The sequence below is a fragment of the Taeniopygia guttata genome, chromosome 5, assembly GCF_048771995.1.
Source record: "Taeniopygia guttata chromosome 5, bTaeGut7.mat, whole genome shotgun sequence".
In the NCBI taxonomy this organism is placed as follows: domain Eukaryota; kingdom Metazoa; phylum Chordata; class Aves; order Passeriformes; family Estrildidae; genus Taeniopygia; species Taeniopygia guttata.
In genome coordinates this window covers 17,664,852-17,692,848 of record NC_133030.1, presented here as the reverse complement: position 1 = coordinate 17,692,848, position 27,997 = coordinate 17,664,852, and the positions used below count along the sequence as shown (strand labels likewise).

The following is a 27,997-nucleotide window of genomic DNA, read 5'->3' as shown; positions in this document are numbered from 1 at the left end:
CAATCATGTTTCACAACTTTAATAGAATATTCTATCTATTCTGTACAAATTGAAAACACTGTATTAAGTTACAAATGTGTAAGGTAAGGCTGGAGCACTCTACATGCCTGGTCACAGTGTTGATACAGCTGCTATTCAACTGCTGCCAGAGGTTGGTAATGGATGCTGAAACTAGAAACGTGTACTTTAAGTGCCACACAACAACAAAAGGTAGTTTTGCAGACTTCAGAACTTTAAATAAAACAAATTGTGGAATGGAATAATTTCAGTGTTGCAAGTAAGACACCCAAACTTCAGATTTATTGAACTGACTCATTTTGATAGATTTCCGTGTTCATAGTGAAAGGTCCTTTCATGCTGGACACTAAGCAATAAGACTACTGGAAATTGTCTGGCTCTTTGGCTGCAACCCACTTCCACCAACAGCAACAGTTTGGCCTTTGCATTTTGATCTTCATCCAGAAGAGTTGTCATTTTGATGTGAGTTTGTTTCTTCTGTCTAGACTGCTACAATGAGACCACTTTGAATTACCTGTTTTACAAGTACCCATATTGTATGCAAAAGAGGAAGAAGATTTTTCAAGTATATTAAAAACTATTAAAAAGCACTAATTCTGTCAAAGTACTTACAAACATGAATAAATAAATAGTAAGATGAACAACTAAGTCTCAAATATGACACCCTCTTCAATGAAGTAAAATTACTTCAACTCAACTGGGTTGTACTGAGATAATAAATATGACATTTAAAGCTGCTCAAGCACTAGTTCAATTTGTAGGTTGCAAGAAACATTAAAAAAGGGGGGAGGGAACTAGCAAAAAAGTCATATTGCTCTATCTGTTTCAGCTACCATACATGTAATCCATTTACTTTAGCTTCTCTGCACATTGCTATTCCACGATTTTCAATGTTGAGCAAGAAAATGGATAATCCTCACATGGTAGTCTGGACTATTCCCCTATGCATAGGGCAAAAGGCTCTAAAGGCCTATTGACATACTTAGCTACAGTGTACCAACGGCTGTAGAGTGTGCTTTATTTAAACCTCATATTTCCCAAATGCATTGAAGTTGCCACTGTACATGTTAAGCAATAAAGTTAGTGAAAATCATGCAATTTAAAACAAATTAATTTTAAGCATTGTTAATAAGATTGTGCTGCAGCGATAGAATATCCTGAACTGCAGGCCAGGTATCCAACTATTTATTACAAGTTGTTCAAATATCACTTCCAAGTGGTATTTCCTTATTACTGTTGTTTGCATTCAGCAGGTTGGCTGGACTCTTTCTGCATAAAAGGAAAAAGAGAAAATAAATAGTTAAAAATCAAACAGGCATGAAAGAAAGCACTTCAACAAATACAGAAAAATTGGCTATGCAGTTCTGAATTAACTAGTTATCACTAGCATATACAGAAATGCTACATGAAAACTCAAGCTACATCATAAAGGTCCAACAGTCACCACATTTATCGGGTTTCCCCTTGCCCTCAGCTGCTTGGTACCCCATAATTTTTTATCTGTTTTTGTGCTGTTAACACTGCATCCTGTAGGCCAAGGTTCACACAAACAAGAAAGCAAACCACCACCTACTCCCCTCAACCACAAGCTCTATTTGACTTCCAGCCCTATTAAACTATTTTAACAATAAACTGCCACCTCCTCCAGCTCTGAGGAAGGCAGGCTGCTTATTCTGTAGCACGTCTGAGTTTTTCCTTAGGAGCCTTGCCCTTTCTGCTAAGGTGATAAAAATGTAATTAATGTGTTGATTTCTTCTAGGTTCTGCATCACCAGCAGGTAACTAGTCAACAATTTAACACTGGGCAAGAAGTCCATATGTTAATCTGAATATGTAAAAGTAAAAACACTTTCATTAGGTAGTTAAACAACTTCCCCTTTGGCAAAAGGAAGTGTATTTGGGAATGAGAACAAGTACTCAAACAGCTAAGAACTTCAGGTTTACACTGCACTTCTTGCCTTTTTTCCGTTGTAAAACAGCATTCTTAGAAAGCAGGAGAATTTATTCAGTGAATTTCCACTTTGCTTCTCCCCTTACCGTTTCTTAATATAGTTTATTATACACACACAGCAGTCACAGAAACCTGCTGCAGTCTAGTAAAGAAAAATAAAGGTACAAAACACAACACCCTGAACCTCACTAATGCAAAGTAAAATGTTTCTTTGTTACTATCCTAAAGAAGAAGTTCCTGTGCTATAAAATATGTACCTATACCAAGTTCAGTATACATGAAAAAAACAGGAGTTAAGACAACTGAAGCATTTTGCCTCTAGCAAGGAAGAATAGGTGCAACTAATTTAAACTTCCTTATCATGAAGTTTTGCCCCTGATAACCTGCACTAAACCCAGGCTGTTTCTCTGTTCCTCACGGAAACTGCTTTATGGTCAGTGATCACTATCATTGCCACTGCAATTCAGCTTTAGAGCCAAATGTACAGATGTGCCAGAGACCTTTCAGACTTCTTCCCCGTGGTGTTCCTCACTCAGCACATCTGGCTAACTTTGTTCTTTCTCATCTGCCTCAAGTTCCAAGTAACACTGAAGTGAATTACATGGCACTGATTGGGTACTAAATACAGGAAAAGGGGTATGTTTACACAAACCACAAAATTAGCATTCCTGCTCTTAAATTAAAATTTAACTGCCACTGGAAGTACATGCTACTCCTTTTTACTGAGGGCCAGGCAAAACCCAGCAGCATTTTCATCTGAAGTTATCTAAAGGTTTCTTCTTTTAACTGCTGGAAATTTGAAACTGGCCAGAGTAGTGTGCAGGCAGCATCACTTCCTCTCCTCTTTGCACTCTGGATAAGGGCCATGATAAAATAACAAACCTGCTATTTAAAATTAACTTTAAAAATTTTTCCATCTTTTTTCCTTCCTTCCTGGTTCCCTGTTAAATTTACATTTAGATCAAGACACACTTGGGTTGAACACTGCAACCATTTCCACCAAATTTTAATGAACAACTGAAACACTTGTTATATTTTCTGATAAACTCCATTATCTTTTCCTTATTTCTGTAAACACTTAAATCATATTTACTGCATATAACTGTTTATCCTGTAAAAACTGAGTCACAGAGATCACAAAGTTCTTTTTTAAGGATCTTTCAGTGTTGATTACTGCTCTCAAACAAAAAAAAAAACAATTACAGTTTGAGGGGTTCCTGGATCTGAGTCAGTTGTTGGAGGATTTTCAGACAAATACTGCTATTTTTAGGTTACACTTGAGGATGTATCTGTGTTGGCCCTATATACAGAATGTTTAAACAGGCCCTAAATATCAAAGCAGTATTTCAGATCCAGACTCCAACATAATCCATGTTCTCCCACCCCTTTAACACACAGCACTGCCCTTGCTGAGGAAGCCAGATTGTAAATCCCACACTGCCTTCAGCTACCCTCAGCCTCATGCAAAGCATCTCACAGCCTGATCCCAGAGGACACCAGCACAGACCACAATCCCCTTCCAGTTACAGCTGCTCCAGTGGTTGCATGCACACTGAAACTCATCTCTGGCCTTTGCTGGCTCCTGTAAGATCAGGGCCCAGTCTCCAAATTGTGTGATGGAGAGCTGACATCCACACTCCCTCAGGCTGGCCTTTAAAGCCTGAGCCTGCTCTTCCTGCAGAGCCCAGGCTTGGTGGCACTGGGCCAGCCAACCACTGCCACTGATCTGCCGTAGCCCCTGTGCTGTTTATCACCCCATCCTGCCAAGGCTTCCATTCATGCTCTATTTCCCTACATTAACTCCCCATGATAGCTTAAAAAGGTAGTGAAGTGCATTGGCCAGGCAATAAAGACCACAGAGACTTGAACTGGCAATGATAAGGAGGAATTGCATCTCTCTTAAAAATAAATTCAGCAGTAAAGACACATACTTAAGATCACTACCAGGGCTACAGAGACAAGAATTCTTCTGGTTGTAAACAGATTCTTTACAGTAACCATAGGCACACTTAAGTTAATCTTAAAATTTTTTATATATTTAAAGTATTTCCTCTTCACTTATTCTGTTGAAGGAGTTAAAACTGCTCTGGGCCTTTAATTTCAGTTTGAGATACTGTTGCAATGGATATGAACAAGCTCAGTGAGACTCTCTATTTTTTCTCTTTTTTTTTTCTCTTTTGCTAACAAAGATCAATATATAGCTTTTTGTTACTGCTGCTCATGTACTGCATCACCTTCTCAGAATTAAAAATGGCACTTAAAATTTGCAGGAACATAGAGCTAAAACAGAAGAAAGCAGGTCTAAGTTAATACTGCTTTCATGACTTTCCTACAAACCCCCACTGTGTTTGCCCATCCAGTCAAACTGGTGTCCTACAGGATGGGGACATTAAGCCCAAAATTTCCATGCCATTTGTTTTAGCAATTTTGTTTTTCCAAAAGGCATCCTAAAGGAAACACTGAATTTCTGTTAGTCTTCAGTGCTTAACTCTGATTCAAAGAGCAATCAAGTCTTTATCTCCTTACTTTTCCAATTCACTTTTTGGGAAGCTTTCCACCTGCTAAGGTGGCCATGCAGGAACAGGAAGATCAGTAAGATCTCATCTGACTCCCCATGATCTCTGCTGCCAACAGCAGTATCAAGGCAGGCAGCAGGCACTAAATCCTGTCTAGTGGAGAAGAAAGTCTTTCTGAAACATCTTCAATGGAATAGTCCAATTAGGGGACCTAAAGCTGAATCTTATCTTTACTTCCTATTCTACGTTACGGAAGAAGAAAAAGCAATGATATCAGAATGTAAACCCAGAGCTAGCTGGAGTTAAGTAAGCAAGCCTAACCCAAACTGCCTGCCTCCACAACAGGTTCTGGAAATGAATCTGCTGCTGACAGGTCCTGCCACTGTAACCCAGAAGACAAAGGAGCTTGAAGCCCATGCAGTCTCTCACCCACAGAGCAGCTCTTTTGCTTATGATTCAAACCAGCACTCTGCATTACCCTGTCAGTTACTTCTGAATTCAAGCACAGCCTCAGCAATGTGAAATAAAGGCAGCTAAAGGAATGGGACATGCAAGCCCATAGAAAAACGCAGTACACAAAACCAGCTACATTATCCAGTTTTGTAGCATCTTCTGAAGATACTTTCAATCATCTTACTGCTCAGTCTTCAAAAGCCACAACTTATACATGGCACAAGTGCTTTGTGTAAGATAATGATCTGGTTGTATGTGAACAACTCAAATGTACTTAAAAACTCACAGGAAGGAAGGAGGAAAAGTTTACAAAGCAGAAAGTGTTGACATGCAGCAAATGTACTACAACAATAAAGGAGGAGGTAATATGGAAATGACTGAAAAGGAGAAACTGGATTTGAAAGGAAAACAGACCAATTCTTTTTGTGTACATGGAAAAGTATTCTAGATAAGAAAAGCAGAGGGTGGGAACTGGAAGGCAAAGAAAGGCAAGAAACAGGGGAAAAAGAGGACCAGAAAATGGTACAAGCAGGAGGAAGAATGGAAAACAGGACAGGACTGGGGTATCAGTGTCAAAAAAAGAAATAAAATATTTCCAAGTTGACTTGAAAAACTGGAGCCAGTGGCTAACAATTTTAACTGTAGGGAGGGAACACAGGTGTGTCACAGACTGCAGCAGGACAACAGACAAGCCACTGTGACAAACAGATGTTCTACTGCAGGCGAACCACCAGTGCACGTATGCTGAGGCACCAAAAACCAACACAGAAGCATGGCTCCATTTTGAGTTTAACAAAGGCAAGGAAGGGCATTATCTATGCAGAGGGAGTGAGCTGGAAGGACTATAGCTTCTTCTAAATAATTAAAATAAAAAGACACATGCCTAAAATACAGGGGGGGCAGAAGTATGGAGGCTGTTGCAGGCATTCTTCTCTGTGAGGAATGGGATGAAAGGTGAAAGATGTAAGGTGAAAGACAGTATACAACAGAAGGAACTTTTTCTTTCTTCTTTTAAATAAAGAGACAGATGAGCAGAAGAACAATACCTGTGCAGAATCATGAGAGATCAAGAAAAGGTTTCTAAGAGTGCTGCTGTCAGGCAGCATAAATAAGATGCTAGAACGGCATACTAAGTAAGCTGATGACTTAGAAGAGTTTAGGAAGAGCAGAGAAGATATTTAAGAAATAATTTGCAAGTGCATTAGAAACAGTAAAGAGATGAAACATCAAACCAGAAACAAGGAAAAATAGTCTGACAAGTCTCAGTATCTTTTATCATGTATATATGAAATACAGTTTGATTGCTACAAAGGCAAAGCAGGAAGTGTGCCAGGAAGGCAGAGAGTCATTCTGAAAAATCTACTTTAATTATATGATTTAAAGGCACTCATCCCTACACCCATTTAGTTTTATTTTTTACTAATAAAACCTAAAATCTGAAGTCACCATTCCCGCATTTCTTTTCCCCATACAAGGAAAAAAAAAAAACCAAACCAAAACAAAACAGAAAACCCTAGAAAACAAACCACATTGCATGACTACAAATGTGACTCTTGGAAGTTAGGTATGAATGGAATTCCACCTTACCTAGAAATGTATGAATGAATAACAGACTTATATTACACCTAAATGGGAAAAAATTGAAAGGAACTGTCAGCATGGATGAAAAGTGAAATGTACAAAATAATACAGGAGGCAACAACCATAACCTTCCAAGATAACTTCAGCTTTTTTCCCCTGCAGAATACCAAATCCTTCAGAAAGTTACTTCATATGTTGATACTTGATATGTTGATGTAGAACTAACATTTTTTCTCAGCTCTCCAACCTTTTCCCATTACAGGTACATCACTGCATCTGAATCCTACAGAGCAGAGTCAGAATACTAATTTTTGCCAATCTAACCCTGTTTGATTGATCTTTGTACAAGACAGACGTTCTTTAGTATACAGAATTTCTCATTAAAGAAAAACAAACTTGACACTTGATAGTGACAAAAACCATTTACTAATGATATGATGATGTATAAAACTACACCAGAAGAGTGACATGTCAAGCTGCTGTTAAGACTTTTATCCAAAGATCAAGCAGTTTTGCATGCCTTTCACTTTTTCATCTGTCTTTATAAAAAACTGAAAGCTGATGTTTTAAAAACTACATGAACACAAGTCTGTCATCACTGTCCCAACTTCACTAAATAGAAGCATTTACCATGACTGAAGAACTGAAAAATACCTATCAGAAGGAACACTAACCCTCAAGGCTGACTTTTAAGCCAGGTATCATAAAGTTTAAAATTCAAAGTTGAGGACTGACTTTTTTTGATTTCTAACCAAGTACAGACATGTAAACTCTAATCTGCAGCCATCAGGACAACGACAAAGAAAAATTCTAAGGAAAATAACAAACAAACAAGCTAGTTGAGATTTGTCAGACTAATTCTAGCTTGAAGGCCAGCCAGAGAACATTTGAATATGACCTTTCTGAAGGTAAACTGTATCAGCATTACACAGGGATGCCATTAAGAAGCAAAGACACATAGATTGGAAATTATCTTAGTGCATGTTGAAAGCAAAAACTTGCAGTTTCTCAACTGATGGAAACATTAACTTCTCTCTGAAGAGCAATTTGAGTGCTGAAGATAACAAAAACATTGCAGTCTGAAGCTATGGTGTTTTTTTGATTGATTTTTTCACGAACTATCATACCCTTAAATACACTGCTCATGATTATAGCCTGTGTTATGACTAAGCACACAAAACCCTTACCTTAGGATCAGTCTCTGCATCTTCCTCCTCTTCTCCCTCCTCTTCCCCCTCCAACTCCTATGACAAAATAGAGATAAACTAACAGAAATTAAAATAGGTTAAAAGTGCAACTTTTTGTAATGGACAAAAAGCAAACTAGAAATTAAATTATCACTGTATTCCAGAGTGTTTCAAATGCCAGCATTGCATTGGGCTGATTTAAAATAATTCAGCATCTTACAAGTTTTAAATACAAAATCTTTAAAACATTATATAAAGGCCTCAGTATAGCTTAAGGCAACCTCCCTTTGTATGCTGCTGTTGCAGTCCCACAGCAATTTTTAAACTTCTAGGTAATAAATTATTTGGAATTTTAGTTCTGGTAATAGGTATATATGCCTGATTTTATTCTTTAGTTCCATCTCCCTCCAAGAGTTTGTTGTTTATTTAGATTACTGTGCACAGGCTATGCTTTCCTGTGCAGGATTTTTGCACTCAGTTTTACACACAACTACATCCAAGTGATAACATCTGGTACTGGAAACCAATTAAAAATACACATACACACTTTTATCAATACCCAGCTTAAAAAATAAAAATATTAAAATGTTTAGTCACTCAACAGCCTAAGCACAGAGTAAAAAAAAAAGACTGCATGCTGAAGGCTGCCAGCTCACATCAGATCAGCTGTACTCTGATGTACTCAGCTATGCTGAAGCTCACAACAATCAGGGATGTACCTTTGACAAATTAGCAAGAACAGCACAGTAAAAGCAGTAAAGCAAAAAATGTAAAGGATATTAGTTCATTTAAATGTGGTAACATTTAGTGGTTTTGTGCAAAGCCTTTCATAGTGTGTTTGTGTTCACACAACATTACTGCAAATAGACCAGAGCCAGCCTAAATTATCTATGCTGAGCAGTTGCACACCTCCCCTTTTTCAAACTGCATTTAGTAAGACCCAGTCTTTAAGCTTATGACAACTAAAAGCTGACAGCTGAATTCCACTACCACCTAAGGAACAGATATTTACCATGAAGCACTCTAGAAAAAAAAAAGCTTGTCTTTAATTTTTGATCCATGTCAGAAAACAGCTTTCAAAATACTAGATTAAAAATGGATATATGCTCTTACAGAAAGTACTTTCATGAAAAGGAAAAACCAGGCAGTTTTGCAAGCAGTCATGAATACTGAACTCTTTTGGAAAGAAGTACCACGAACAAGAGCATTTATGAACAACTGCTTTCTGCTCCATATGGAATAATTACTGGCACTGCAATGGAATAGGTAATCAGTAATCTATAAAAAATAGTGTGCATCTCACCTCCTCTTCACCTTCTTCATCTTCTTCAAACTGAAAAACAAACCCACGGTTTAATTAGCTCTATTAGTATTTACATAAAAACTTCTGCTGTAATACATGTAGCATATTCAAACACTGTAACTGAAACTAAGCCCCTTCCAGAAGCTGATTAACAACTTAGAACAAGCTGAATGATCCTTTCCTATCCCAAAGTAGTTTTTGTTATTCTCATGTAATTAATATTTCACTCCAGTCTAATCAAAAAAGAAGAAGAATGTTTCTATGTGCTGGTTAATAAACAAAATGTTAATTGCATACATACATTATCATCATCCTCTATAGCTTCCCCAGTGAAATACAGCACAGCACGAGGGACTATCCTTTCACGGAAGAAGTGTCCAATTTCAAAATCTGCTGCTAAAGTGAATTCTGAGTCTTCATCCTGTAAGACAAGTCAGTTTAAGTTTTTTACTGCAAATGGGATGTGATACACAGAAACAGATGAAAATATTTCAAAGGTTTGGGAAAACATCACACTGTCATCACCGACCTTCAGGCCACAGGTACTTTCAGTATACTTAACTTTGTAACAACAAAATCTAAATCTAGATCTGCAGAATTGAGATTTTCTGTACAAGCTTCCTACTCATAGGTTAGTGTCCTGCCAAGGCCCCTTTTACCGCTCAGAATGCTCCAGACTGATTTTTCAAGTCAGGTACCAGCCACACGGTACTGCTGAGTGGGCAGGGAAAATAATGACCTTCCCAACAGCGACCACTGGAGATATCTTGGATCAGCGAGCCATGTAACAGTGAACTGTCAATGGATTACTTGGAGAAGTTGACAGTATCTTTCACTTTCTCAAAGTGAAGCCTAGCTTTGTCGAAAGCAAAAATAACAATAAAAATACACAGTGCTTAATAGAAGAACCCTATAGTCAATAAACAGTGACTTGGCAAAAAGGATGTGGCAAAGAGCAATGTTGCTGTTTCAAAAACTTACCAGTGACTCTCCATCACCAGATACTGCAAAAAGAAAAGACAACACATTTAAGAAATGCCTGTAAAGTCTCACCCACCTCAATATTCAAGATGACAAAACACAGTATAAAGACCTTTGCATACCAGAAAACATTGAGGTTATAAAGGCTTCACAAGGTAGCTATTAAAACTATGACAATTCAGATTAGTATTAAAAGTTAAATCTACAGAAGTGGTAAGAATTTAATATGTTGTAGTTAAAGCATCAAAGCTGCCCTAAGGATGTAAAATATTTGTGCACAGGAAACACTCTTTCTACAAGGATGGGTTCAGAGGACATGTGAATCAACATATTTGGTTTCTCTATTAATGCTGTAATTATAGTAACTTCATATGGCTGGAGCACTACAAATCACCTCCTCTCCTCCAAAATAACTGGAACTGAAAAGATTAATATTTTGACATGAATCTGCAAAGTATTATTGAGAAGAGGCCCAGTACTGTAACCAGCATGGAACAGGGTGTGTGCTTGTTTAAAGAAAAAAACCAATGACAAAACCCCAAAAAAAAAAAAAAAAATCAATGCAAAAAGCCCCAACACAAATCAAATGCATTTCCCTTTTCTACACTACCATGTGATCTACTGTGAAAGTGACAATTTGGCTCAGTTCTCAAATTGAAATGCACATATCCACTGCCAGCAGATGTCAGAGTCTTCTCTTATACAGCTAATCCCAAAGTGTACCCTTTGAGTATTTAAAGGAACAACATACAACCAACAGGAGACAAATCTCCATTCTTTCCTCAAAGCAGCAACAAAAATTAAAGGACATTTCTGTACCAACTACTCACAACTTTAGAAATATATATCCCATGTTTCTTAACCCACATACATGGGCATTCATATCCCTCCACACATAATTAGGAAGGACAGGTACTTCAAAATGGACTACAACAGAATTAAGAACCATTCTGTTCAGTACACCTCTGGAATTACAGAACAGTTTGGGCATTGAGGGACCTTAAAGATCATGAAGTTGCAACCCCTCCACCCTGGGCAGGGCCACCTTTGACAAGACCAGGCTGTTGAAAATCCCATCCAGTCTGGCCTTGAACACTTCCAAGAATGCCCAGAGAAGTTATGGATGCCCCAAACTGTTCCAGAGTCTCACCACTTTCACAGTCAAGAAATATCTTCCTAATACCTAACCTAAACCTGCCCTTTTTTGGCCTAAAGCCATTCCCCTTGTCCTGTCACTACTTGCCCTTCCAAGAAGTCCCTCACCACCTTTCTTGTAGGACCCCTTTAGTCCACAAAATAAACTACTTCCCTCATCTATGTTCGTAGAAGAGGACAATGAAAGATGGACCAAGAAAAAAAATAATGGCTTTGGAATCCATCTAAACTGTTTAAAATGTGAGTACACATATAACATTAAACTAGGAAAATGTACAGAGTATCAGGGATCAGTAATTAATCCCAGTAGAAAGGACAAACTTCTGTCACTTGACACAGATGTTTCAACGAAACTGCTACGCTGTAACTTGACCAACAATGAAACAGTTCTTTTGCATGTTAGAAACAAACTGATGCATGGAGCCATCCTGTGGTAAAACATGAGAGTCGACAAGAGCTCTTTCCATCCTAGGAATCCTGTTTACACTGCACACCTATCAGTCAAGTTCTACAGAATAACAACAGAACAAAATCATCTGTTTGGATGGGCAAGATTTGCAATCTTCCTCTAGTAAGCACTTTATAATGCAGCAGCATAAACAGTTTGAATGTTTAAGTCACATAAAAACAAATATATATATCAACATATTTTAAGGATCCTCATTCTTAAACTTCCAAACTTACCCTTTATTGGGCTGAAGAAGTTAAAAAATGAATCATTAGGTACTTGTTTAGTAATTGTCCGAACTGTGCCTCGGCCCTTGTGTTTCTGTTTCTTCTTGATTGTTTTAACTGTAACATTTTTTCCTTTCTTCCAGTCAATGGTACACCTAGAGACAGCACATGAGAAACTTTTAACACGAGGCACCAGGGGAAAGAAGAAACTGGGCAGCAGAGCAGCAACATCAAAGCCAAGATAGCTTAACACTCTCTAGATAAAGCTGCTTGACAAGATATGAAGTGATCATAGTTCTAGACATGATGTGTATGTTGGACAGGTCAAATACTTCCCTAAATGAAAATGCTTTACAAGTTTGTCTTGGCAGGGTAATCACTGCCCTCACTCCAGTGTAATTCAATACCTCTGGCCTAACAACTGGACTGCTGTAACCAAGGACAGAATTAAGCTATTCCAGAAAAAAAATCTCACTAGTCAGACCATTAGAAAACAATACATTATATTCTTTAACTGCAGGTCAAGGCAGTGTCATTTACTCTAAAAGTGCATGTCCAAAGAGTGGCCAGGGAGAGGGATATTTCAGCTGTCCAAAGAGCAGTGCTCAGACTGACCTGGCAGCCAAGCACATCAAGCTGAAAAGAGACTAATTTTCAGTTCCATTCTGCTGCTGTACAAACTGACACTCAATGAAAAGTCTCTTTCCATTCAAACAAGTTTTACCTAAAATTGCACATGGCAAAGAGTGAGGTGCAAACACAGCTAATTCTCATATAATAGAAGTAATGGTGTCACAGTAACCCTTAAATGCCTCAAAAATATCTTGTCCCATAGACAGATGGCCAAAGTCACCAGTTTTATACTTAACCTGTATAACAAGGCACAGACATGTTTTCCTGCTCTACTTGTACTATATCTAACACCTTCCTCAGGAAACATCAATTGAAATCAAAGTTTTGATAAATCAGCATTCCAGGAAAGCATTCCTTTAAAATACTTAAACAGAAAATATTTTGCTGTAATGAACTCAAGTTTTCTTCAAAAAGGAGTAGTCTGTTACTTAGGCACAACTTTCACTAAACATCCAAGAAGGCATTTTGCCTCACTGCAGGGCTGGATCCAAAAGCCAATATGTAGCACTAAAAGTCAAGAGGTTTTTGAGGTTATCAGCATGCCTTCACAAAACCAAGTATTTGGCATATCTTAAATGTGCGTTAGAAAACCCCAAAAACCAAATCACCAAAACTCATCCTTGAAAAGGTAGAAAAAAACCTAAAAATCAAATAATCACCAACAGAGAAGAATACTTAGATGCTAAGAAAAATAGGGTACAAAAGCCATTTTTCATTTGCATCAGGTCTGCTCTGGTACTGGAATCTGGTTATAAAGCAGAGATCATGGATAGGAACAGGAAGGGTTAGCTCAGATTAAATGATTCTTTTACCCCCAAGAAACTCTAATGTGGTGTTCAACTCAAAAGACTTCCAGAACAGACAAGAGAATTCATGATCCACGACTGTTTTCTGAACATGTGTTGCGAACACAATAAAAATAAAATTTTAAAAAATTGCTGCATTAGCCACAGCTGCCAGGATCACACTGCATAGCCTTTATGTTTCAGCCTCAAAACAGGCTGAAAGAACACATGATAAACATGATATATTCCTGCCTGATAATAGTAAACCAATTCCTGCTAGAATAAAAATTGCTGAGGAGATGACAAGAATCCAAGAGAGTCCAAACCTACTTATCAGACTGAGGAGGAGGGTAGTCTGCGATAGGTAATGATAAAAATAATTCACCCAGTTATCTGGAAAGAAAAGGTTTGTTACCTCAATTAGAGAACTATTAAATTTGAAAGGTGTTCAAATTAAAATGTACACAATGTTAAAATATATCTCCATCTATGCATCTGTCACTTCCGCATGCTGAGACTAACATCATCATCATCATCCCTACAAACATTCTCAGTTTTGAAGTCAGTAACAATTTTATCTTTACTAATCATTATCATGGTAAAAAAAAAAAACAAACACATTTTTACTGCAGCAGCTTTTTCGAATTTCAGTTTTCCTTACCCCTCACAATCAACTATTTCAGGTCCTTCAAATGAAAAGGGATCTGTCTTGTCTGGCTCCGACTTCATCTTGTACGTTTTTGTCAGGACTGAATTAGAAAAGTAGTCATTGGGCCCAAAGTGGAACTCTAATGAGAAAGACTGGAAGAAATTTCATGTTACCACTAACTTTCATCTATGAAATAGTGCGTTGGCATACTTATAATTAATTAAACTCTGAAAATACAAGAAAAATTTACATATTTCAAACTATAGCAGAAGCAGGAAATTATGAATGTCAAAGAATTTAAAATGTGCAAGAAGCTACAACCTTGACTTAGATTCAAATTATAAACAGCTAATTAGCACATTTCATTCATCTTCACATATAGAACTGCTGTCTTGAAAGCAATACTTAGAAGTATTTTGAGAGAAGTCTTGATTGCATTTCCTATGGAAATGCCTCTCATCATCCTTGCAGTAGGGATGAAGTTGTTATTCTGAAGTCATTTTAACATCATAACAACACCATGTGGTTCTACTGCTCCCCCAAGTCTGATCAATAGCATGATCTTAAGAGTGAATCAAACTTTATTTCCAATTAAAGCACAATTTAGATTGCAGAAGTCTATTTAATTAGCACAGTCCCCCAGGAATTAAGAGGGGCTTTTCCCCTTTGATAATAGAAAATCCTGCAAAGGAACATTGATTTCATAAACTGAGTCCTACAACCAACATGCCTCAACAGGTTACAGCCTGAAGCAGGTGTTTCCGGTTATGTTTGAACCTCCTCTGGCACCCAAAAATTGTTTGCAGAGAGTCAGTTTCTTACATGGAAAACAAAAGGCTCCAGTTACAGAAAACCACAGCATCCATGATGCATCAAATTTCAGATCTGTAAAGGTTTCTAAACTGCCTGCACAATGCTCACTTTGTACTCAGGATCAACTATGAGTGTTTTAAAGTACACTAAAACTAAACCTCAAGCTGTCTTGGAAAGGGAAAACAAAGAATAAAGGGTTTTGGCAGTACTTATTTAGTGACTTAAAGGGGGGAAAAAGTCTGCAAGTCAGTTCAGCACAACAAAAAGACTGAAAGCCAAAACTTCCAACAGCACTGCCCAGCCACGGCATGCGCAACAGTTACCTTAAATATCTGATTTATTCTACCAGTAATATGCATTACAAATTAGCCCTAATCTGCATACAAAACAATTACATAACTGCCAAAAGACTGGCCCGGAATATACTTCCCCAGGCATTCTTCAGACTCAGGCCGGAAAACTCTTATCACCAAGTTTGCCTTGCCATCCTTTTTCACAAGGCTATTCATGCATGGACAAGATAAATAACTCAGGACAAAAGCCTGCTCATCACAGATGTTTATCCCCCACTCGTCTCCCAAAGGCCCCTAATCTTCCTAAGACCCTCACATGACTCACACCTGCTAAGTGAGTGGTCAGGGAGTGACAGAAACCAATGGCAACAGCAGCCTTCCCAACCCCCGTGCTCTCTGTTTAAGGACAGGAAGCCACTGGGACCCAGCAGTACACTGGAATATCTGTGTTGATTTCACATTGGCTATTTCAGCTCTACTTCCCTTTAAAGCAATTCCAGACAGCTGCAATGGTTTGGAGGCTGTCTTCAGCTAAGGCTAATCTCTCTCTGGCAAACATGCTCAGGGGAAGAGTTACAAACTTAGCTTATCCACTAGCAGTGACGAACACTCGTACCCAAATAATCCCATAAACCATCACTGGGGCTATAAATAACCAACCAGTGGCACTACTTAGCACGCAGGGCTAGCAAGACAAAAATATCTGCACACAATGCATTTCAGCATCTCAGTGTATACCTGCTCATTAGGAGACAAGAAGCTCCAAGCTCCACATACTATTTGAAGTGTTGCAATAACCTTTCCAATACTCTTCATTTGGACATCTGGTTTTTTTTTTTATCAAGTAAGTGCTCATGAAATTAAAAAAAAAAAAAAAAAAGAAACCTGCCTTTTTTTTTAAGCTACCCAAGTTATACCTAAATGCATCATCGAGGTCTGAATATGCTAAGGATCCTGATGTACAAATAAATATGTAAATAGAAATTATAATTATAATATATATAAGTTTATCCATATGGTTATAAATAAGTAAAAGTAAATAGCAATGGAGTCACTATTACTTCATGAAGATAAAAGTTTCTATGTGCAGGCCATAACAAACAGGACTTGGAAGCACTTTAATTGCAATCAGGTAAATCCACTTTTGGAGTGCCATAACTACAATTAATTGTTTTGGGACAACAGTAAATCAGAAAATTCCTGATTATCATGTATTTCTTTAGCAGCAAAACCTAATCCCCAGCAGAAGTAATGTATCTATGACACACTGATTATGTGACGTTCACAAAGCTACCACTGCTGCACCGATATTCAACAAAGAATTGCAGATTGTGCTGAAAGACAGTCACACACAGATGCTGAACAGGTTTCACTCAAGCAGTTAGACACATCCTTTGTCTCCAAATACAGAAGGGACATGGAGTTTGTCAGCCTTCCATTATTGGATTTAATGTAGCACTGGAATGGAACCTATTTGCAGAAAAATGCTGTCAAAAGGTTACTAACAGTGCAGGACCAAATAAATCCAGTGTTTAAAGAGTTCTCCAGCTTAAGGTACTAAAAAACAAAGCTGAATGACAACACAAAAATTATGTAGGCAAGAAAAAACCTATTCCCATCTCATTCAAATGCCACCGAATGGATATGCTTTAAGACAAACAGCCAACTTCTTACAATATCTTATTTTATGCTTATACAATTCATTTTCTTCATAAAACTCATATCCTCTCCCTAAGCTTTGCAATCTTTAGAAACTAAATTCTCAATTTTTCTCTGCCATACTACTTTCTTGCCAATTATCAGCCTGAGTGTTTCAATACCAGCAGAATAAAGACAATAAGGAATAAAAAATAAAACCCAAAAGAACCCCAAAACTACTTGCTCTTAACCATTAAAAGCTATTCTGAGAAAGTCCTCCCATCTTTCTTATGTGAATCTTCAATGATGGTTGTCTTGCATTTATTTCCGGCATTATCAGAAGACCATTGCTCCATAAGGCAAAACAAAAAATACCAAGCATAAGAAAAAAGCCAGGATGACAAAATTTGAATGAAGTATGTATAGACTCAAATTCCATCCTTCTCCCTGCCTCCTCTTCAAAGGGAGTTCAAGGAATAAGCATAGTCTGCATAAATTGAATAAGCAGCAGAGCAACAGTATCTGTCTCTGTACATCAAACTTAAACAAGAAAAAATTTCCAAAACTTAAAAAAGATGTAGTACTTTAAAAAATACTTATAAGGTACAATTTAAAAACACTATCTAATATATTTTCCATTTTTTTCAACAGGCACAGTATCTATAATCATTGTCTTTGATTAGTATTACCAAGTCATATCTCTTTTGATAAACTATTTGATACCCAGATTTTTCCCCACAACTCATTTTCAAATAAAAAGCAGCCATGCAATTGTATCACTAAGAGCAGCTACATCTGAATTCACAAAAGAAAAAGAAAGCAAAAAAACAGATAGATCTGAGCCAGAATTTTAATCTAGAAACTACAGTAATGTCAAAGCTGTGCAGGCTAAGAATGAGAGAGCAAAGAGTCAGGAAAGCTTAAGATAAATCTTTCATAGGCAAAGCATGAAAATAATAGCTTAGAAAAACCTCCCCCACCAACAACAGCCAAAGACAGCTGAATTAATTTTTTGGAATGCTACTCACTTCATTACTACAATCTTCATGAGAAACAAGCAGAGAAAACTCACCATAGGCTGTCCTGGTTCAGAAAACTTAACTTTAATATCCTGCAGATGTTTCAAGATTGGTTCATCATATTCCTAAGCAGAAAAAAGTAAAATTCAATTCAGCAGGCAATATTTAGAAAAGCAGTCTCTCCTTAAGAAAGAACCAAACCTTGTAACTAATTCAACAATTTCAGGTAAAGTAAAGATCTGGATCTAAATTTCTTAATCATAGTTGCAAATTTTGTGTGCCAAACTCTCTGTCATTTTAAGGCTTATCTTCAGTAAACAAAGCTGCTAGGATGTATTACTGAAGATACAGTAACTTCATTCATGGTATTTATTACCAGTGAGATTCAGAGGAAGACACACTCCAGGGAATTCTTCTTTAACAGCATTAAAAGCCACTAATACAAGTGCAGGCATAACTACCTAAGCTATTTAACATGAATTCAAACAATCCACTGATATTCTTATAACCTTGCAAAACTAATCCTTTATGGATTAAACTAAAAATGCTTGTCCATCATTTCAAGCATCTTCAGGGATTCCAAAGACTCAAAAGATTTGGTGTCTCACACCAAAGGATTGACTCACACTCCACAAGGATTGACTATTAATAGGAAATGCAGCAACTCGTTCAACACAACAGAAGTTGTTCATTTCAGAGTAAAGACTTACTTGTACTAATTCACTTAGCATATCTACATTCCTAAAGATAGTAAACCAGAAGTCTGGAATTCCTTTGACATTTGTCTCTTCTGCTTTTTCATCTATTACCACTGCATTTTTCAGGTCTCCCTGGGAAAGAAATACAGAAACAACCGAGAAATTAAACTGTGACTTCTTAGTATACTTAATAAACAGAGACAGAATTACAAAACAATTGCCATCTCTGAAGCTCTATTTAAGGAACATTTAAAATTTACTTTTTTTATTCCTTTGCAAATGAAGTTAAGAGATACAAGGCTTATTTACACAACTGAACATATACACAATTCAGATTTACTTTCAACTCCTCTGAAATTCTTCTATATGAAGACTAAATAGACCAAGTGTCTACTTCACTGATTTGACAAACAGAAATAATTAAAACACTTTCTATCTTTCTAGAAACAAAAAAAAATATAAATGCTTTTCTATTAGTCTTATTTCTGTAGCTCCATAAGCCCCTACAGCGTTTCATATAAAAATTTAAGATTTAACTTTGCACTCTGAAATGCTATTTTAGATTCCCCATTTTGCAGAATACTTGCAAAGCTGTTTTTACAGGTATTTTTAATGATTACGCTGTGTCTAATTATTACTGTTTTGGGAAACAAGATTCCTGCCACATAATTGATGGCAAGTGTTACAAAAAAAAAAGAAGGGAGTCATCTCTCAATCCTAAACAACCCTGAAGTTCAGTCTGAAATAGCCGCACCATTCCTTTTATACCACTAGATAGCAGCAGATATTTAAGCTGTTTCTGGCAGTTGCTTGGGTTATGATGAGCCAAGAATACGAAGCTGCAATTTATTTCCCATCTAGACACGTTTCTGATTTTATTGTGTGGAATATGGCCTGTCAATGCTGCACGTACACAGAGCCTAAGGAACGTTTTTTGCTCATGCACATGAAGCATTGTGTCACGCTAAGTCTCAGGAGATCAGTATAAACAAAGAGAACAATTCACTTTGAATACAGAACAGCATCAAAAAAACCCTAGAAGAAATCAGGCTAAGGAAAAAATGCAAAGAAAACCTGACACAATGGCAAACAGAATTTTCTAAGTAGGTTGCTTTTCTGAGACAAAGCCTGAGCACACATCTCCAGAAATGATGCTGGGAAAGTAACAGGCAGCCCACAGACTATATTATGTCTCCTAAATCTCGAAAGCTCATGCTCAATAGACAAGTACGAATCCACCAGCCAAGCAGACATTTTATTAGCTCAATTCTGTTTTATGACTGTATGACAAGTGTCTCACCTGTATTTATGAAAATAAAGCTAATGATGTCACCCAAAATAACGGAGACAGGCAGAGAACCAACCAGTCCTTTATTATCTTAGGGTTTCATGTAGCACTGGAATGGAACCCATTAGCAGGAAGATGCTGTTAACAGGTTACGAACAGTGCCAACAAAGGCAACCACTCAATTCCCCCAAATCACAAATTTGAAAAAAGGCTAAACTAATGGTGTAGAAGCTTTCACTGACCATAACAGTGACATTGTTAACAGTGACATTGTGACATAACATCCCAAGAACACATCACTGACACTTTCCTTTCAATGGCATGAATCAGAATTTTAACTCTGACAATACAATATATCCATAGTAGATGACCCAGCTTATACTCACGGCCAGTTTTTCTTCATCCTCATTTTCACTGTGCCATTCTGCTTCTGCATCTGTGGGTTCAGCTTCCCCATTAATAAACTCTCTTCTCTGTGTTAAAAAAAACCAAAAATGTAATTGAAGATGTAAAATGATATATACGTAACCAGAACTGAGAGGAACAAAGAAATAAAAATTATATACATAATTTTCCTACCTTATCAAACAGAGGTTGATAGAGTGCTGCATATTTTCTCTCTAAGTCATGTACTTCTTCATAGAATTTAGCTTCTATATGAGCACATTTCACCTGGAGCTTTTTCAAGGCATCAATTCGTCTTATCACTGCTTTTGGAAAACTAAAAATCAAAATTATTTAAGGTTACAAGTTAGTTGACTCAGCCTTATTTCACATTATACTGAGAAATAGGTTGCTTATAACTACATGCAATTTTTAAATAAAAGGCTTATGCCAAACATACATGTTTCTCCAAAACCTATTTCAAAAAGTTGAAAGAATCCTCTCCTACCCAAGTTGTTCTCAAAGATGTTATCTTCTGTTCCATTCCCTGGGGCCACTACCCTCCCCGTGTAGTTCAGAGATCTGAAATTAATACCTTTGTTTACACCTAAACTTTGAGACTAGATTTGTGTTGATCCATCTATGAAAATTAAGAACTGTGCACTCTACAGGAGAAAGCTTTGATTCACGGGCCATACTCATAAAGCACACACTGCCCATGTGCACCTTAAATTATTAAACATTTAGACATAGTCATGTACAAAGATCTCTTTATAGAACTTACGTTTTTTCTAAAAAGAGGTCTACAACCAGCTATTCTCAGTCAAGAAAACAAAGCATAAGTATTTACTAAAGGCAGCATTTAAATCTACTTTACAGTCAATATAAAACTAAGCTTCAAACTAGGGATATACAGGTCCTGAACTTTCCATTACATGCAGGACAGCAATCTTACAGAAATCATCAGTCAATGTAGCACACACACTGTCAGAATAAGGGTCACAGAGGAAGCAAAGGAGGGGAGGAGAGTTATTCCTAACCAAAACAATAAATGACCACGGTAAATATTCAACAGGACAAACTGTTGTTTGCAATTTGCATGAGGTAACACTCTACTCTTCTCCCAGAAGTAAGACACTATGAATCACAGGTTAAGTAAATAATTTTTCTTAGTGAATAATTTATTCTAATTTTCTACCTTAATTGCACAGTAATAATATTCTATTATGCCTTCAGTTTTTCAATAATTTTATCATGCTCAGTACTTACGTTTCAATGTAACTTGAAGGAGTAAGTGATGTGTTGTCAAGACGTTCCTGAAGAGCTGCCAGGACCTGTGGATTTTGCATCACTTGGTCTGCCAGCTTTTCTATGAAGACAGAAAACCCCTTTTAAAAATTTTTCCATAGCTTTATAGGGCTTTTGTCATACTGTGTCTTACAGCAGTAACAGTAAGAATACTTAATATTTTTACACCTCAAATAACACAACTGTTATTTGAGGTGTGAAAATAGTGAGTATTTTCATACTAACACAAACAATTACTTCAGGACCAGATTTCAGGAATATAAAGACGGATAATGATAGAGAAAACACTCTTTTCTTTGCAAATCTATCAGTTGCTTTTACAAGCAAGTACTACATTGACAACATAGGCAAATTTCCTGTTTTCCCTTCATGCAAGAAAGTACAAAACAGAAGTTTCGCTATCCTTCCGTATTAGCTGTACCTTAAAAGTCACACACAAATTTCAGGAGGAGAACCACTCAATTACACTTCCAAGACATCTGTTTTGCTGTGTGACTCCTAAAAAAACCTTTCCAACTCTGTGTACTGTACAATAAACAGCATAGCACTGTGACCTTGACAACTACTAATCTTTTACCTCAAGATGATTTTACAATCTGTAAGATTCCTCAGCCATGACAACACTTCCCAGAAGACTACTTTTACAGGAGATCAGATCTAAAATGCTTCTGCTTCTGTTAAAAACCCTTACTAGTAACTATGCACAATGTCATGGTGTGAAGACTTTTGATTTTCACATATTTCCATTCTTTCTTAGTGCTCTTTTCCTCAGACATCAAAACCCCAAAAAATTGCACAGCACACACTAATATGGTGAAGCTGTGATATGCTTGTGTTTGTGTGTTGCTTTGTTTTCCTTATTTATTTGGGATGTACTTGTTTTTTCTCAATGCAACTTGACTTCAAAAACTATTAAATGGTGTCTACCAGTTCTCACATGACTTCCAATTGCCAGTCACCAAGGATTTCTTAAAAAAAGAAAAAAAGTAATGAGGGAGACCTGAAGAAATTCAGTGACCCCATAAACAAAAAGTATTTCACTGTAACTTACAAATTTTAGTGTTTAGAGAAATAATCAAACTGTAGCTTTTCTGCATAGAGAAGTATTAATTTGAAAAACACTACACAGCAGTTATCTGTAGGCCTTGGTAATGGAGAATAAAAACTTCCAAGGCACATTCTGAAGATACACTCTTGAGAAACAAGACAGTAAAAAACTAGCATACAAACAGAACTGCTCATTCTGATAATTATGCTGACGAAGAATATGCGTTGTTACAAGCCAGTCTTTACAGACCTTATTGCAAAGGTCTAGAGGGTCATTTCAGGCAATGGTTAAGCATCATAGTCACAACACACAAAAATACAGCCTTCACTCTGCTTTTGCCTGCATTAAACATGGAAAACATCAGAAAGTGAACAGTTAGTCTAAAAACCATTGTTTTGCTTTCAGCTGTGAACACATCTTCAGTTTTGACTGGAAAGGCTTGTTACACTTCTGTAACATCACCTACTACTATGTATTTCATACCTTTTTTGTTGGTTGCATTTTTAGCAGCCTCCAGAGAATCTGAAGCAGTATCTTCTGTTTTACTAAAACAATTCAAAGAGTAACATATCAAAATAGCACCACATTACACAAATGTCAGCATTTGAGAACTTTGGTTTACTACAGACATGCTTTATAGACAAGTATGCTAATAAAAGACATATTTATGTCTTCAAGCTTGTGAAAACTAAAAAGCAACAAACCAATCTCAAAACAAAACATAACAAGCCCAAACCAAAAAGCTTTGATGACGAAATTAATCTCATTAAGTAAACGGCTGGCCATTCATGTGTGTGATTCAGTCTGTGAATCACGTGGCCATTCACTCTGCACAGGAAAATGTTATTACTCACAGATGAAAATATGAGACACTTTTAGTGTAAGTGATGATGAAAAACATGAGAAAGGATGCAGGTATGAAAGGAAGATGAACAAGAGATAAAAGCTCTCTTTCCAACTTCTCTAACAAGCTGTTTTGGTAATCAAAAAACATTCACTGCTATTTTAAAAGAGATATTCCTGGCCTCCCCATCTCCCTGCTGCAATGTCTTCCACCTCACTTGCTGTGCTGGTGAAGGAGAGGGCCCAGCATGAGTCAACAGCCAGCCAGTATTCCCTGTGCTCCCTGCCAGTTTAGAGGTCACAAAATGCACACTGGATATTGCTGAAATTAACCCTAACTCGCACACAAAACCAGAAGAGATATCACACATGCAAATGGGTATTATCAGGTACAGGACAGACCAGCTTATCCAGCACTGCAAGCCTCAGAGGAGCAGCAGCACATGTGGATCTGCAGAAGTTCCATAGAAATACTGTATGTTCAAAAAATACTACATAAACTAAAGGTGCCTTTTGCACGCTTAAATTACACAGATTAAAGAAATACTGAGGCTCTTCAGTTCTTTAGAGCATTTTATTCTTATCCATGTCTGGTAATCCATGCTTCACAGGTTAAAAAAAAACCAACAAAAACCTCTCCAGCAGAACACCAGATATACAGTTGGCTCTAACTACCTTCATTTAATTTCAGGAAAACAGCCCAACATACCTGTTATCTGCCATCTGTATGCCTGTATCCACCTGCAAGTCGAAAAGTAGTGTTTAAGAATACTTGAACAGTAATTTGTTTACCTCAACCCAAGATGAAAATAGAACAGGTCATTGTTTAAAACCTCAATACAAATTAACAGCTACTGTTTTTTTCTATGAAATTCATCATGCATAATCCCTCCCAGTAAACTAAACAGCTACCACAATATCCAACTCAAAATGAAACCTGCTCAGTTTCTGAAGTATGTCAGGTGCTTTAAACCTCCTAGAACTTATTTTTTCTGTTAAATACTCCAGATACTAGTGAACTTCTGCCCAATCATGGGTATTCAGTCTGAAGGTAAGTGCCACAATTTCCTAGATTAGCTCAGCATTCTAAAAAAAAAAATGCCAAAGAGGAAGACATAAATGTATTATTTTCTAATTCCTTGACAGCATCATAGTAAATAATGAATTTTTTATCTCTGCCTATACAGCATACTTGAGCAAAAAATAATGAAAGTTCAAATTAATGAATTACAGTAACTTCCAAATCACTTTTTTCTTTTATCACCCAAGTAGAAAAACATGTTTCACATGTCTGTCTAATCAGGGTTATTTTTGCGAGCAGCTGCTTCTGCTGCTCTACAATATCTCTAAGACTGTTGCTAGATAAAAAGAAGAAAAGAAGAAAATTATTTACCAAGAGAAGGGGTTTTGACAGTAGCTAGGAAGACAGAATCCCCTGTATAAAGATTTGCTCCTTATTTATCAGGAGTCAGAAAATGAAGAGGAAAGAGAGAAGTAGAAATCTCATTACTGACAATGACTGGAACCAAGTTTAGCACAGCTACCCCCAGCCCCCAGTATCTAAATTAGCACTCCTGAGAAACCAGAGGGAGCCAGATTGTCTAACTTATTCTGCTGTTCTTTCTTTTCTGGGGTGAAATAGCCAAGCCTGCACATGCATTTCAGTAACAGAGACTGGGGTTTTTTATCCCCATTTTAAAAGGCTGATCACAAACTCCAGTAATCACTACCTGCCATAGAGAAGCACAGGTGGTTTTCCACTACCCAGCTCTCAGGAAAGCAAACATTGGTCTGTGAGTCAAAGTCAGAACAAAAAGCAGCTTCAATCATCCAGAGCTGACAGGTCTGACTTCTCCAGCTCTCTGAAGGCCAAACAGGCTGATCTCAGGCCCAGCCTCCAACAGAGGGCTACCAAAGAAGAACCTCAGTGCTAATGCCAACTTGAGCGGCAGCCCAGAGATTGCACACACTCTTCCATCAGGGAAATGCTGAATCCTGCTCTCAGCTGCAAAAGCAACACTTGGACAATCATTTCAAATAGAGTTGAAAAGCTTTGTTAGTTTTCATCAGTACTAACAGTGTACTTCAGATTATTTCACAGGAAGTTGTTCACATCTTCCATATAAGCCTCCCACCCTACAGGTTAAGCCCAGGAACAAAATAAAGGAGCTTCTGGCAGAGTAGGTGCTCCACCAGCTCAGGCAGATTTATTTCCAAATGCTTCCTCTTGCCTTAAACATAACAACAAGTGGCAATGCCAGCAACCACCTGCTAGAGCGAAACAGATTTTTACAATCTCACAGCTGAAGAAATAAAGGAGCATAAATGAATATTTCCTTCCACAGCAAAAGAAGGCAGGGGAAAAAAAGATACAATTCAAAAGGTAAAACAGAGCAAATTGACCTAATATCAGTTCAGCCAACAAGTTATATGATGCCAGTCACTATTAGAGGAAGCAACAGTAGGCAACTAAAAATGCAGACTGGCAGTACTTAAAAGTTACCCTCCAAGACTTGTGGCTTCCAGCCTCAGCCCAGCAGCCGAGCTAATGGAACAGACTCTACTCCCCCTGAAAATTCTTCTGCTCAGCTGTTTGTGCTGTACTTCCTGCAGGGAACTACTTCTCAAGGGAAGACAAGATCCTCAAGTGTGTTTGGAAAACATGGAATAATGTTTGAATAGCAGTAAAATTTATCTCCACTGGAACGGACACGAACTGGGCATGTTCTGACAAAAGCCACTCACCAAGCAACAAGCAAGAATGAAAACAGAAGACAAGGAAAAAGACACCATTCCCTGGTGCAAATATATACTTCAAGTCTTGTTTCACCACTAGAGTTGTGCTTTTGGTAACTGGAATGTAAAAAGAAGTATATAAATAAATAATTAGATGCAACTTTCTTAGAAGACAGCTTGTGATTCCCAGTTTCATTGTAGCTGCCTTGCACTAACTTCACTGTCACAGAGTCACCAACAAAACTGCTCAGGACAAGTGGGTGAGGGCAGTGGAGGAATGGTAATTTTAGAGATTGAGTTCAGCAACACCAGTTGAAAGAAAGCAGTAGCAAAGCACTGAGCCCTCATGGCCATTGTCCTCACTGCTTTCCAAGCAACTTTACAGGCAATGAAGACATGAAAAAGCAACCAGAACCCAAGGAAATAACAAGAGAAATAATCATTATTGCTGCCACCACCATTAAGAGGCCAAATTAGTGCCTCATTTCTCCTGGACAGTTCCCTGTTTCCGAATGACTCGGGCAGATGAAGCTTTGGAAGATCAGATCAAGCCCCTGTCCTACAAGGCAGGCTACAGCTGCAACTTGTCTGGCACAAATGTCACACACCATCAATCCCTTAAAGCTGCAGGAAACTGTAAACTCGATGCACACCACAACAAGAAGAGTTCATTACAAGGACAATATGTTGAAGGACACAAATTCAAGGGAAAAATCTATTCACTGGCAAGATGTACTCCTAAATAGAAGTGCACACGGAATAAATCTTCTCTGCTTTGCACAAACCTTCCAAACATAACAGAAGGGCAAAACAGGAAACTGAAGGGCTCCTGAACTCACAGGAAGACTCCTGCCCACAGCTGTTAAGTGCTTTCCGTAACTACAGCAAATCAGAAGAGAAAGTTACAACTTCTGTTTCGGAGGCACTGAGATGTAACCCCACAGGAAGCCACAAACAAACAGGCGGATACTTTCTGTAAGGATAATAAGATGGGATCGTGAAAAATTATTTGAGGAAGAAACTCAGTAACCTGTTCCACATGCCCCGGATATCAACAATACTTAGCTCACCTCCGAAGTTTTGTAAAAGGAGCACTGTTTTGTTTAGAGATGACCTCATAAAAATGTTCCTAGTAATTCCGGTTTCATCTGTAATTCCCACACTCGTGTCCCTACCATTATATTTGAAAGCCTCGTGAGTAGATGCTGCAGAAGAATCTGACAAATCCTACAAGTACTGCTACTGTGTATAGTAAATAATTACAGCATCAAAGAAAATTTCAAACAGGCTCTAGTTGAGAGGCAAGGACGCCGAAATGCAAAACCGAGCCCCCCGAACCGCCCGCCGTGGCTGAGATCAGCATCGCAGCCCAGCCAAGCAGCGAAGGCCTTGACTCCCCCCGAGGACGGCGGCGTGAGAGCGCCGGGGGCAGCGCTCGCCGCGATCAGCCCTGCCGCCCTCCTCCTCCTCCCCCGCTCCCCGGGGAGGGCGGGGACAGGGCGGGCGCGCTGCCAGCACCGCGGCCATACACGCGGCCGGAACCCCCGCGTTCCCCGCCGCCAGGCACGGAGCAGCGCGGGCCCCGTTCGGCGGGCCGGAGCTTCTAGCACCGCCCTTACAATGAAAGCGCGGCAGGCCGGGCGCGAAGCCCCCCGCGCGGGGCGGCCGCGGTCGCCGCCGTGCTCCGCCCCTGAGCGGGCCCACAGAGAATCCCCGCGCCGCGCGGCGCCCGGCTGGGCTGGTCCGCTGTCCCCGCCGGGTAACGGGGCGCAGGGCCCGGGGCCGCCCGCCCTCACCTGCCCGCGCCCCTCACGCCGCAGAGGCCGCAGCGCCGCCGGGCTCCTCGCAGCCTCCTCTCGCTCGGGCAGCGCCGCCGCTAACAAAGACGCGTCCCATTGGCCGCGGCGCGGGCCCCTCCCTCAGCAAGGGCGCCGCCGATTGGCCCCGGCGGCGCCGCGGCCGCCACGCCGCACGCGGGCCATGTTGACTGTTCGGCGGGGCGGCGCTCGGCCAATCGGAGCGCGCGGGCAGGAAGGGCTGGCG

General features: G+C 38.7%; 1 protein-coding gene and 2 non-coding genes across 6 annotated transcripts; all 3 read right to left on the bottom strand.

Annotated features, from left to right (window-relative positions):
- Positions 1-3: 3 nt before the first annotated feature.
- On the bottom strand, positions 4-27,889 carry NAP1L4 (nucleosome assembly protein 1 like 4). Of its 4 annotated transcripts, none has more exons than XR_003960702.4 (16): positions 27,751-27,889; positions 23,928-23,959; positions 22,859-22,920; positions 21,289-21,388; positions 20,215-20,356; positions 20,022-20,108; positions 18,360-18,479; positions 17,703-17,774; positions 13,899-14,038; positions 11,829-11,974; positions 9,990-10,012; positions 9,310-9,429; positions 9,009-9,038; positions 7,706-7,783; positions 6,525-6,562; positions 4-1,287 (listed from the first exon to the last, which is right to left on the bottom strand). XR_003960702.4 is itself a non-coding variant. In XM_030273908.4 (16 exons), exons 2-15 carry the CDS (start codon positions 23,939-23,941, stop codon positions 6,557-6,559), a joined length of 1,119 nt encoding a protein of 372 aa, XP_030129768.1. In that variant the 5' UTR covers positions 23,942-23,959; positions 27,751-27,889; the 3' UTR covers positions 4-1,287; positions 6,525-6,556. The 4 variants fall into 4 exon arrangements, 3 of the variants coding, with proteins under 3 accessions (XP_030129768.1, XP_072785826.1, XP_030129765.1); XM_030273908.4 differs by having other exon boundaries at positions 7,706-7,762; XM_072929725.1 differs by lacking the exon at positions 6,525-6,562 and adding an exon at positions 24,612-24,671 and having other exon boundaries at positions 7,706-7,762; positions 27,751-27,802.
- On the bottom strand, positions 16,385-16,505 carry LOC115495692 (small nucleolar RNA SNORA54). The gene has a single exon (XR_003960994.2). It is a non-coding gene; the product is annotated as a small nucleolar RNA SNORA54 (small nucleolar RNA).
- Positions 19,739-19,809, bottom strand: MIR2995 (microRNA mir-2995). Its single transcript, NR_049098.1, is given in 1 exon segment — positions 19,739-19,809. It is a non-coding gene; the product is annotated as a microRNA mir-2995 (primary transcript).
- Positions 27,890-27,997: the final 108 nt, after the last annotated feature.

What these genes read in the sequence shown, in the direction of transcription:
- NAP1L4 (XM_030273905.4), bottom strand. An exon ending in AGGATGAAGAAAAACTGGCC is followed by an intron (nt 18,480 to 20,021) that starts GTGAGTATAAGC and finishes TTTCTTTCCCAG; the next exon opens with GGAGACCTGAAAAATGCAGT. An exon ending in CTATAGAGGATGATGATAAT is followed by an intron (nt 9,039 to 9,309) that starts GTATGTATGCAA and finishes TTTGTTTTTCAG; the next exon opens with TTTGAAGAAGATGAAGAAGG.